The 12,310-nt window shown below is 45.2% G+C and overlaps 1 protein-coding gene across 1 annotated transcript in view; it reads right to left on the bottom strand.

Annotated features, from left to right (window-relative positions):
• Window positions 1-11,340, bottom strand: part of Tmem241 (transmembrane protein 241) — a 134,740-nt gene extending 123,400 nt beyond the window's left edge. Inside the window, exons 1-3 of the mRNA XM_050160723.1 lie at window positions 10,201-11,340; window positions 6,676-6,722; window positions 181-258 (exon numbers count right to left, since the gene is read on the bottom strand). Of these exons, the coding sequence (XP_050016680.1) occupies window positions 181-258; window positions 6,676-6,722; window positions 10,201-10,272 (197 nt within the window). The 5' untranslated portion in view covers window positions 10,273-11,340. The remainder of the gene's footprint in view (window positions 1-180; window positions 259-6,675; window positions 6,723-10,200) is intronic.
• Between the last annotated feature and the right edge of the window lie 970 nt (window positions 11,341-12,310).

Below are 12,310 nucleotides of genomic sequence, written 5' to 3'. Positions count from 1 at the left end.
CAAAAAAAAAAAAAAAAAAAAAAAGATTTATCTTACTATAAAATCACTGAATCTCAAGGCTGGAAAGGAACTAAGAGACCAAACAACTCAAGCACGCATTCGCGTTTCCTGGTGCAGTAAAACAGATGTGTAAAGCAAGTGTGCGTGAGTCATGAGCCAGTTACAAAGAGGCTATGATACCTTAAACTGCTGTTGATCTCCACACAACCCAGTCTCCATGACATATGAAGCAAAAGTCCACCGATGAGTGTCTGCCACCTGGAACGGATGAATGTCCAGATGAGTTACTCCGGGCCTACAGAGCCCAGTGCCATCCGGCCAGGACAGACCTGCTGATGGCCGCTAATACGTATCTCCAACCTTCTACACCTCGCTTTCCCCATTTTCCCAGCTCTTCTCTAATTCTGTAGACAATGTCCCATCTCTACTCCTTTGAATCCAGCTCTCCAATACATGTTGATATTCTTATTTGCCTCTTCTCCTTCTAGACATTTCCTGAACCTCATTCATAGCCATAGATATGGATGACTTCCAGATCCCTGTTCTCATCCAGATACTTGTACCCTGAAATTCCATAGCCTCACAATCATGTCACATGCAAAATACTGTCTTAGACATTTCCTGAGCCTGGTCATCATCCTACTGCCCTCAGTCAGCCAGCTAAGGTAGCACCTCAACCTTCTCCCTAGCCCTTCCTCTGGCTTCACTGCCCTCATCTACTTGGCAAAATCGTCATGATTTTATTTTTCCCCATGACAGTGTTCACATCCTAAGCCACCTCCCTAGCTTTTGTTGTAATTTAGTCTTTCCTATGGTGCATCTGGCCCTTAGTGGTATGGGACAATTCTGTATTCTGTCAATTACGTTTTAAATAAACACTGATTGGTCAGTAGCCAGGCAGGAAGTATAGGTGGGACAACCAGACAGGAAGTAGAGGCGGGGAAAGGAGAACAGGAGTATTCTGGGAAGAAGGAAGCTCTTTCTGCAGTCCTGCCCAGACCACGGCAGAAGCAGAATATGACCTGCCCCACTGTAAAAGGTACTGAGCCATGTGGCTAACTTAGATAAGAACAGTGGGTTAATATACGTTACAAGAGTTAATAAGAAGCCTGAGCTAATGGGCGAATCAGTTTATAATTAATATAGACCTCTGTGTAATTTTCTTTGGGGGCTTACCGGCTATGGGAACTGGGTAGGACATAAACCCCAACAAGCCGGTCCTCATGTTACACCTTAGCGTCCTATAAAGACCCACCAGGGTTGCCCCCACCATCCATTCTCTACCTTGTAGCAGTTTTTTCTAAGCAGCTAATTAAACCATGTCACTGACTTGTTTTAAAAATGGTTGATCCTTCCTCAGCCCTTAGCCTCTTCACAGCCCCATACACCTGGGGTCATGAAGTTCACTAGAGGAACGGTGCTCTTAGTAATATAGTCAGGGGCAGCATGTGTTAGAACATTGCCCTCTCCCACTGTGCAAAGCACATCAAAATGCCAAACAAACCGGGCATGGTGGAACATAACTGTAACCCCAGCACTTGGGAGGCTGTGAGGGAGAGATGGCTCTGTGGTTAAGAGTGTTCTCTTCTCTCCCAGAGGGCCCACTTCAGATCCCAGCACCAAGCTGGGGCTCATAGCTGCCAGTTCCAGGAGACCCAATGGCCTCCTCAGTCACTACACACACACACACACACACACACACACACACACACACACACACTTATAAAAATAAACCTTTAAAAACGGAGGGGGTTGTGAGTTCACCAGCATCTCTGGGAGATGATAAGCAATAATTACAAGTATTCTCTTCATTGGTGTTTCTTATCCTTATTCTAGGGCTCTAAGTAGTATTTGACTTCTAGAGCTACCCAAATGCAGCAAGTCCCCATGTCCCCTTTAAATATTGCACCCATAAAGGAGCCCCTGTTTGCGCAGCCACCCATGCATCTCGAAGACTCATGGTGGGTCCAGGACTCCCTCAGCCTCGTGCAGCTGTCCTCCTGACAGGTCTTAGTACTGCCCTTCTACTTTCCACTGATTGTGATCTGGACGTTCTGATTTACCATGATCATGGCCCTGTCACATCCATGTCCAGGGGTCATATATGACGGCACTCTGACCTCTCAGGTCACTCTCAGTGTTCAGCTTAGTCACCTCTATACTCTAGATGACTCATACATTTTATGACTGTATTTTAGTCACAAATGACCTGAGACACCTCACCTCAGAAATGACTGTATTATACCTATGTGTTATGATACTGAGAACCCTTGGTCTCCAGGACAGTCTCTTATATGTGACTCCCAGCCCTTGTGATTTGGGCCAGTCCCCTCCCCCCAGGAGATGCTCTCACTCTGCCTTGGGGATTCCCAAGGCACACAGCCTGCAACCTTGAAATATGCCAGGCTATTTCCTTCTTTATAGAATTCGTGGGTACTCCCCATTACCCACAGTAGCCCCCTTTTCCTCATGTGTTAGGAGGCAACTGGTCAGTAGTAAGAACTATTGCTTCGCTGCCAGCCAAGAATGGAGCAACTAGCTCATGCTGTGAATCAGCCTGCTCTAGAGTGGAGGTCTGAACCTGGTCGATTCGCCCCAGAGACATGTAGTAGTGTTTGGAGACTTTTTAAAGACAAGGTTTCTCTGTGTAGCCCCGGTTATTCTTGAATTCACTCTGTAGACCCAGCTGGCCTCGAGCTCACAGGGCTCTGCCTGCCAAGTTCTGGGATTAAAGGCACTCACTCATCAATACCCTCAGCTTATATTTACATTTATGTTTATATTTAATATTTATTATTTTATGTGTTTGTGCAGTCCCTTTGGAGGTAAGGCATGGATGTAGGACACTCTGGAACCGGAATTACAGATAGTTATGAGCTACCATGTAGGTGCCAGAAACTGAACCCTGGTTTTTCACAAGAGCAATGAGTGCAGTGGTGGCGCACGCCTTTAATCCCAGCACTCAGAAGGCAGAGGCAGGGGGATCTCTGCGTTTGAGGTCTGCCTGGTCTATATAGTGAGTTCTAGGTCAGGGCTACACATATAAATCCTGTCTCGAAAAACAACAACAACAAGAACAAAAACAATGTGGTAAGATGGCCGAGCAGGTGACAGTACTTCCCACCAAACCCGATCACCCACACGGTGGAAGGAGGGAGCCGACTCCTGGAAGTTGTCCTCTGAGCTCCACCCCTCAACTCTGGCACATGTACACACAAAAATAAGAGGATACAAATAAAAGTAAAATTTAAAAAGAGCAATGAGCAAGCACTCTCAACCACAAAGTCACTTCTCCATCTCCCAAACCTATGTTTAAAAAGAAGCGCAGAGGATGAGGTCTGTGCATGTTTAAATGGCATGATGCTTTAAAAAATTCAGCCCCAGGGCTTTCCCTAAAGAATTAACAAAAGCTACCCAAAAAGGGACATAGGAGATGAACTATATATTGTTTTAAGGATCCAAAGGCAAAAGGGAGGATTAAGCAATAAATGGGCATATTAAAAGTTGGTTAACTATTGAGGGAGGTACGATTTTCTCAGAGTGACCATATGCTTAAGTAAACTGACAAGAGCTAGAAGCTTTATCAAACACCTAGGAATAGCTAGCTACATGATAGCTCCATGGAGTAAAATAATCATAAATGGAAATGTGATATATGTGATCACAAAAGAAACATGTTTATCAATGAAATAAAGCATTTCATTAATAAAATTATAAATAAAAGGTAAAAAACAAATTGCAAAAGAATTTACAATGAATATCATGATCAAGAGGTTGTACACTTTTATTTAATTTTTTATTTTATTTTGTGTGTGTGCGCGTGTGTGTGCGCGCCCAAGGGGACCAGAAGAGGATATCAGGTTCCCTGGACCTGAAGTTACAAGTAGTCTCAAGTTGGCCTGATATGGATGCTGGGAGCTGAATTCTGGTCCTTTCAAGCACTTTTGAAGTCAGCGTCTCCAGCCCTGGTGGTTATACCCTTAAATTGTAAAAAAAGAAGAAAAAAAAAAAGTACTAAAATCAGGCCTGGTGGCTCAGGCTGAGGCAAGATCACAAGTTCAAAGCCTGCCTGGGCTACAGAATGAGTTTAAAGCCAGCCTTAAGGGCTGGTGGTATCGATAGGTACTAAAGAGCATCTCCGAGGCCCAATCACCTGCACCAAACACAAAATGCACCACATTAATAAGAAAAATGCTACAACCTCAGTGAAACTAAGTGGGCAAAAGGCACAAATAGAAATTCACTGAAAACAAATACTAGGCACAAGAAAACTATCTGACTTCATGAATAAGTTAATTTGTGAACAAAAGTATGTTATTTGTGCATGCAATCTGGAGAAAGGAAAAAATAAGAGTCATACCAGTTGGATATGGTATTACAGAAACGTACATAAACATGCAAGGTTAGAAGGTAAACCGGGGCTGGAGAGATGGCTCAGTGGTTAGGAACACCGGCTCAGTTCCCAGAACCCACCACAGGCTATAATCCTAGCTCCAGGAGTTCTGATGCCCTCTTCTGAACTCTGGGGACAGCAAGAACATGGTATACATACATACATACATACATACATACATACATACAGGCAAAACATTCATGCACATGAAACAAAATAAATCTTTAAAAAAAGAAATTTATAAAATATTTTTAAAAACGATTTGTTATCAGGCATGGTGGCCCATGCCTTTAATTCCAGCACTTAAGACATAGTGGCAGACAGGCAAACTCAGTAAGTTTGAGGCTAACATGTTCTACATAGCGAGTTCCAGGACAGCCAGCCAGAACTATGTAGAGAGACCCTGTCTCAAAAAAATAAAGAAGAGAAAAGAATGGGGAAGGAAGGGAGGGAAGGAGGGAGGGAGGGAGGGAGAAGAAAGCCAAAGAAGTTTGTAGGACCCAGGCATGAGAAGCTTAACAGGAGCAGAGCACCCAGAGGAAGTTCTTAACTTCCAACCATCATCACCTGCCGGTGTAGGACCCAGCAGTGATGAGCTTAAAGGAAGCCTGGATCTCAGTAGTTTACCCTGAGGCAATACCTGGTTGCAGGAAGGACCACAAACTGAGATTACCCAGACACCAGGCCATCCAAAGGAAATTCCTAATGTTCCAACCATTGTAGATAGGATCACCTGCCAGCACACATCCCTCAGGACACCCCTAGACAATCAGGTGTCCTGAACCTTGGAAATCCCTCACCCCCACCTTTACTACTATAAAAACCCAACTATAACTGAGCTTGGGGCTCTCCGATTGATTTATTCCAATATGTTGGACACAAGGATAGCCTGAGTTTGCAAACTTGTTTAGAATAAAGGCTCTTTGCTTTTACATACGAGACTCAGTCTCCTTGTTGGTTTTGGGGGAACTTTGCGAACCTGGGCATAACAGTTCTTATACCAAATTTCTTAAGTGGGAATATCCAGAAAGTCATCCCAAGTTTTACAGGTTCACATACAAAAATGTCTGAGGCTTTCAGGCTTCCTGGGGAGGGACATGAGTCAGTGTCTGCTGAAGAGAAAAATCCAACAGGTCCATTTTATCTGGTGTGAATCCTGGCCTAACGGCACTGCTTTCAGGCTTCCTGGGGAAGGACATGAGTCAGTGTCAGCTGAAGAGAAAAATCCAACAGGTCCAGTCTATCTGCTGTGGATCCTGGCCTAACGGCACAGAGACTTCGATGACCCCTATCTGAGTTGCTCTTCAGAAGGACTCGGGGCCTTTGCACAGACACACCTAGCAAACCAGGAAGGTCCAGATGGCTGAGAAGGGCTCAGGTAATGGTTCCTTCAAACATCTCTAGATACGTGGTTTTGATAGGCAGAACCTGGCTTGCTAAATTAGGTGTCTCTTGTGTAACAATAAAGAGGCTTTTACAAAGCCACAAGGCAGTCAGTCATCAGAAGCTATTTCGCTGCTGCTGCTGCTGCTGCTGCTGCTGCTGCTGCTGCTGCTGCTGCTGCTGCTGCTGCTGCTGCTGCTGCTAGGCCATTAAGCAATCTGGGGTGACCTTAGTAACACAGAACACCAAAAGCCTGCTAACAAAATGGGTAAACTATAGTGTCTCTAGCTGCTGCTGAACCTATGTGTTCAGTTGGAGCCTCCAGGCTGCCCCTGTAAGCTCAGGAAAGTCCCGATCCTCCTGCTCAGAGAGTTCCACATTTGCACCAGCTGCTCATGTTTTTGATTTTACCATATGTGGGCACAGACCCAGCTTGTGGAGAAACATCAACACCCCTCACCTACAATCTAGAAAACTTCCCTGGCCTGGTTCTCTGAGGTCAGTGAACCTGCCCTGGAGTTGCTTTGCTGAAGAAGTGTTATACTTCTTCAGTTTGGCTTGATCTGGCCTGGGGAGGGAGGAAGGAGAAAACCTAGTATAGTTCCTAAAACTGTTTTAAAGAACTCTCTAAGACATTGTTGGACATTTCCTACTAATGCATATGCAGGTAGTTGAAGATATTTGCCCTGGGAGCAGGAGAGATGAGTGGTTAAGAACACTTGCTGCTCTTGCAGAGTCCCAACACCCATGACAGATGGCTCACAACTACCCGGAACTCCAGCTACTATGCCTTCTTCTGGCCTCCAAAGGTTCTTCATTCATATGTCATATACACACAAATACACACAAATATACAGATTTTAAAAAACTAAATCTGGGGGAAAAAAAAAGATACTCACCCTTGGAATAATGTAGGATAGGTGAATTTCAGGACCGACAGGACATACTGAAAACAAACACAAGACTGATGAACATTTTGAATGACAGAGAATTAATAGAGCATATAATAATAATCCTATTGAAGAAATCTGAGTATTCTATATAAAGGCCTTCATTCCCCCAAGTCTGAATGGGCAAAAGAATGGCCCTCTAAGTTATACTGAAGGGAACAGCTGGGGTAAGATTATATTTTTGTTTTGTTACTATTTGCTTGTTTGTTCTTAAAACAGGATCTTATCCGTAACCCACCCTGGCCTAGAACGTGCCATGTAGCCCACCCTGACCTAGAATGTGCCATGTAGCCCACCCTGGCCTAGAACTTGCCATGTAACCCATCCTGACCTAGAACTTGCCATGTAACCCATCCTGACCTAGAACGTGCCATGTAGCCCACCCTGACCTAGAACGTGCCATGTAACCCACCCTGACTTAGAACGTGTCATGTAGCCCACCCTGACCTAGAATGTGCCATGTAGCCCACCCTGACCTAGAATGTGCCATGTAGCCCACCCTGACCTAGAACGTGTCATGTAGCCCACCCTGACCTAGAACGTGCCATGTAGCCCACCCTGACCTAGAACGTGCCATGTAGCCTACCCTGACCTAGAATGTGCCATGTAGCCCACCCTGACCTAGAATGTGCCATGTAGCCCACCCTGACCTAGAACTTGCCACGTAGCCCAGGATCCAAGTAATCCTTTGGCCCTGGCTTGCTAAGTACTGGAATTACAGGTATACCCTGATTCTTTTTAATTCTTTGTTGTGTATAATTTATTGATATAATATACATATGTGTACATGTTCATATGTGTGATTGTGGCTTAGCACATGTGTGGAGGTCAGAGGTTATTCTGCCTTCCACCTTGCTTGAGATAGGTCTTTTGCTATTCACCATTGCATATGCCGGGCTAACTGACCCATGAGCTGCTTCCTATCTTGTACAGGAGTGTAGACACACACTGTCACATCAGGCTTCCCTTGTGTCTGCCTCCTATCTTGTTTTAGGGGTACAGACACACCTATTACATCGGGCTTCTAGTGGACTCTAGGGATCTGAACTCAGGTCCTCACACTAGCGAGGCAAGCACTTTTACCTGACCACCTCTTCAGCGTTTCTATAAGTCTTTTAATCAGATTTATAGACCTTTATAATGGAGGGATTGTATTTTGTCTTTGGAGATATCTTTTTCTAGTATAAACACTTTATTTATTTATGGTCTAAAGCCATTAAATACTTTAGGAAAGGACTCTGTTAATTCTCCACACTATCTTAAAAAAAAATTAAAATGATGCAGCCAAGCCAGGTGCAGTGGCTCACCCCTTCAAGCCCAGTGCTGAGGAGGCAGATGCAGGAGGAGCTCTGTGAAGTCAAGGCCAGCCTGATCTACAAAGCTAGCTCCAGGCCAGCTGAAGATACAGCGAGACCCTGTCTCAAAAGAAAGGAGAGAAGAAAAGGAAAAGTAGGGAAGGAGAGCAGGGAGGGGAAAAAGATGGAGGGATTAAATAGTAAGAACCAATGGTATTGAGGATGTTCACAGATGTATCTTCCCTGGCCTATCCAAAACTCTCCCTGAATAAGTTCCTACATGCTCCAATTACAGATCACTTCCTGTGCTGCATTCACTTGCATCATTCAGTGTGCCCCACCCTATTTGTCCCTGATCCTTCTATTCTGAACTAGAGAAAGGATTAAGAGAGGCCTGGGCATGGCCTGAACACCTACAACAACCTTAATTACAATACCAGCATTTTCTCAATGTGTTGTGTGCTTAGCTTTAGTTCACAAACTGAGGGAGATCTAAGATGCTGACGCTCCGGTGGGGTGTAGGTCAGTGGCTGAGCATATATCTAACATGTGAAGCCCTGGGTTCTGTCCCTAGTATAACAAAATAAAACAAAGTACTGAAGCTCTCATCTCTTTTTTAAAAAGGCAAAAGCCTCTGAGTTTGAGGTCCAAGACAGCCAATCTTGAAAAACAAGAAAGGAAGGAAAGAAGGGAGGGAGGAGGGAGGGAGGGAGGGAGGGAGGAAGGAAGAAAGAAAGGAAGGAAGGAAAAGGAAAGAAAGAAGTCTGTTGGTTGGTAAATGGCTCGGAGGTTAATAATGCTTACAGATCTTGAAAAAGACCCCTCTTAGATTCCCAGCATCCACATCGGTTGGCTCACAACTACCTTTAACTCCATCTCTAAGAGCGCCAATGCCTCTGACCTCCTCAGGCATCTATCCTCACAGACACACACACACACACACACACACACACACACAGGCATGCAATTAAAAATATATATTTTTTTAAAAAGAAGTCTCTGACAAATTGAACTTTAGCTCTAAAATGTCTAGGTAATCCCCGCATTCAGGAGGCAGAAGGAAGATTCCAACCCAGCCCTGATCACACAGCAAGGCCTTATCTTAATGGGGAAGAGGGTAGGGTTGGTGAGATGGCCCTAACCACCAAACCTAATGTAATGACCTGAGTACACTCTGAACTGACTTCTGCAAGATGCCCTCTGACCTCTACCGGTGTCCCATGGTGGGTACACCCTAACACATACGAACATTAAATAAATAGACAAAGGCTGGAGAGATAGCTTGGCAGTTAAGAACTACCTACTGGCTACTCTTCCAGAGGATCGAAACACGTGACGGCTCTCACAACCATCTGTAAATCTGTAACTCCAGTTCCGGAGTATCATATGCAGTCTAGGCTCTGCACACTGCAACACACGCAGCACAGACATACATGCAAGCGAAACAGCCATATGCATAAAATAAAAATAAATCTTTTTAAAATTAAAATAATAATAAATAATAGCTGGGCGTGGCGGTCCCACTATAAATCCCACAGAACTTGGGCGGTAGAGGCAGGAGCATCCACTAAACTCAAGGCAACTTCCCACTCTTATCAAAATAAGAGTTTCTGCCTCTCAAAATTTTAAACCCTTGGATGGAGCGGAAATACTTGAAAAGGAGATAAAGACTAAATGAGTCAATCTGTGGAGTAAGGGCTGATAATCTTTTACACTGCTTCTGGAACTTTGGGTCCTGGCAGAAGGCTCTTGGGGGCGGGGCAGAATGTTTCTACCTTCAGTTCTTCTTTCCCTGAGGGAAGAGCAGCATCTGTTAGCTTTCTGATTGTTTGCGTATATATGTATTTATTAACTTGAGACAGGGGTTCAAGTAACCCAAGCTGGCCTCAAACTCGCAAGGTAGCTGAGGATGACCTTGAAGCCCGCATCCTCCAGCCTACACCTTCCAAGAGCTGAGAGTGTAGGTGAGTGTTGGGGATGGAGCCCGAGGCTTTGCGCACGCACGGCCACGTCCTCCTGTTGAAGACAATCCTCCAAGTCGGAAACGAAGTTCCGGGAAGCGGACTCAGAATCGGTTTCCTCGCGGTCCCCGTCCGGACCAGACAGCCCGGGGCAGCTTCTGTGACGTGGACCGCACGGCTCGCAGCCCACGCGCAGTCGCGGCCACCCGCACGCTCACCTTGTTCGTGAGGTGAGAAGCCAGGTAGCAGGTGCAAAAGGTGACGCCGAGCAGGGAGCGCCTCCCGATCATCTGTCAACTCGCTGGGCTCCCCGGGACAGGCTGCGCCCACCAGCCGGACCCCACCCAGCCGCCTCGGTCTCCGCCGCCCTGCCACGAGGCTCCGCTCCGCCAATCAGCGAGCAGCTCGCCCGGGCGCCGCCTCCTTAAAGAGGCCGCTCCTGCTAGGACACCTCAGCTTCGCCTCCGGCCCGGGGTCCTCTGAAAGGCGAGACCTCTCCAGCTGCCGGTGGTAGAAAATGGTGGAAAAGAAAGTAAGCACGTTTCCACCAAAGACGTCACGGCATTTCTTATGGTTTGAAGAAAAATAGCCATAGCTATTACTGAATGACTGGATGAAAATGCTCGAGGCTTTACCGAATTTTTCCGATTTTCTACGTTGCTTCCGTTTAATTTTGGCAAAAACACAAACAAATTAGCCACGGTTGAAGTTAATTTTAAAGTGACTAGCGAGATGGTTCAATGGTTAGGAGTGGATATTGTTCTTGAAGAGGGCTGCAGTTCGGTTCCCAACATCCACCACCTCAGAGGATCCTGCTGGACTCAACAAGTGCACAAGAACAAAAGTACGTTCTGAAGTACAACATTCACATAACCAAAAATAAAGTAAATCCAGAAATACTCTTAACAGAAGCTTGAAAACGGAACTTATCTGTAGGTAACGCCCAAGACCTGTAATCGCAGCAGGTGGGGTAAGGACGCAAGTCAAAGGTCACCTGGACTGCAAAGGGGATCTAAAGCCAATTGGGGCTGTGGGGCTTTGAGCCACAGACAGGAAGGGAGATGTCTTTTTCAAAGCAGAATTTTAAACATAGCCGGGGTTGCCAGGGCAGGAAATTAACGCTGGTGTGGGCGAACAGTAGGAAATGAACAAGAAGACGTTGGCGATTTGCGTGGTTAATAAAAGGTGGGCCAGAGGGATGGTTCAGCAGGTGAAGACGCCTGCTGCCAAGACAGACTACTTCAATTCCAGAAAAAAATCAGGAGCAAAGAACTGATATGAAAGTGTGGAGGGGCATCACCGGTGTCCAGGGGAGTGTGAAAAATAGGGGTGGATAGCATTAAAATGCATTGCATGCACATGAAAAGTTCAAAAAAATAAATTAAAATAGACTTTAAGCTTTGGTTTGTTTGTTTGTTTTTTTTTTTCTAGACAGGGTTTCTCTGTACTTTTGTTCCTATTGTGTTAGGTTCAATCTCTGTGATGGCTAGTGTTAACTTGACAGTAACTGAAGTAGGAAGAGCCACCTCAAGCGGAGGCACCACTTCCTTACTGGGTGGTGGAAAAAAGGGAGCTAAGGGGGCGTGTCCATTCATTGCTCTCTGTTTCTGCCTGAGCTGTGATTGACAGCTGCTCACGCTCCTGCTGCCTTGCCTTCTCCACCAGGGCTATACCCCTGACCATGAGCCAGAATGAAATTTCCTCCTGTCAGTTGCTTATGTCATGGAGTCTTTTTATGCTCACAGGAAAGAAGAGACTCAGACATTAGTTTGGCAATTTCCCTAAAGATACAAGAAAGTTCAAATATGTGATTATTGATATTTTGTTACTTGATTTTACTTTAAAGTTCATACTTTTTCAATACCAGAATGTGGACCTGGCTTGTGACCAAATGCAAAACTGCTGGCTAAATATTTATCAACAAATGTTATGAAAGATTATTGTTGGGTTGAAGAGATGGCTCTTCGGTTAAGAGCACTGGCTGCTCTTTCAGAGGTCCTGAGTTCAACTCCCAGCAACCACATGGTGGTTCACAGCCATCTATAGTGGGAGTGGGATCTGATGCCCTTTTCCGGCAATAAAGTTGTATATGAATATAGAGCACTCGTACATGAAATAAATAAATCTGTTTGCGGGTTTTTTGTTGTTTTGTTTTTTAGTTTTTTGAAACAGGCTTTCTCTGTGAAACAGTCCTGGATGTTCCAAAACTCACTTTATAGACAATGCTGGCCTCGAACTCACAGGAGTTCTACCTGCTCACAGAACTCACAGAAGAACTACCTGCTTCTGCCTCCCAAGTACTGAAATTAAAGGCGTGTGCCACCATCA

The sequence above is a fragment of the Alexandromys fortis genome, unplaced genomic scaffold (assembly GCF_014885135.2).
Source record: "Alexandromys fortis isolate MF-2015 unplaced genomic scaffold, M_Fortis_MF-2015_v1.1 scaffold_104, whole genome shotgun sequence".
Lineage (NCBI taxonomy): Eukaryota > Metazoa > Chordata > Mammalia > Rodentia > Cricetidae > Alexandromys > Alexandromys fortis.
This window is presented reverse-complemented; position numbering and strand designations above follow the sequence as displayed.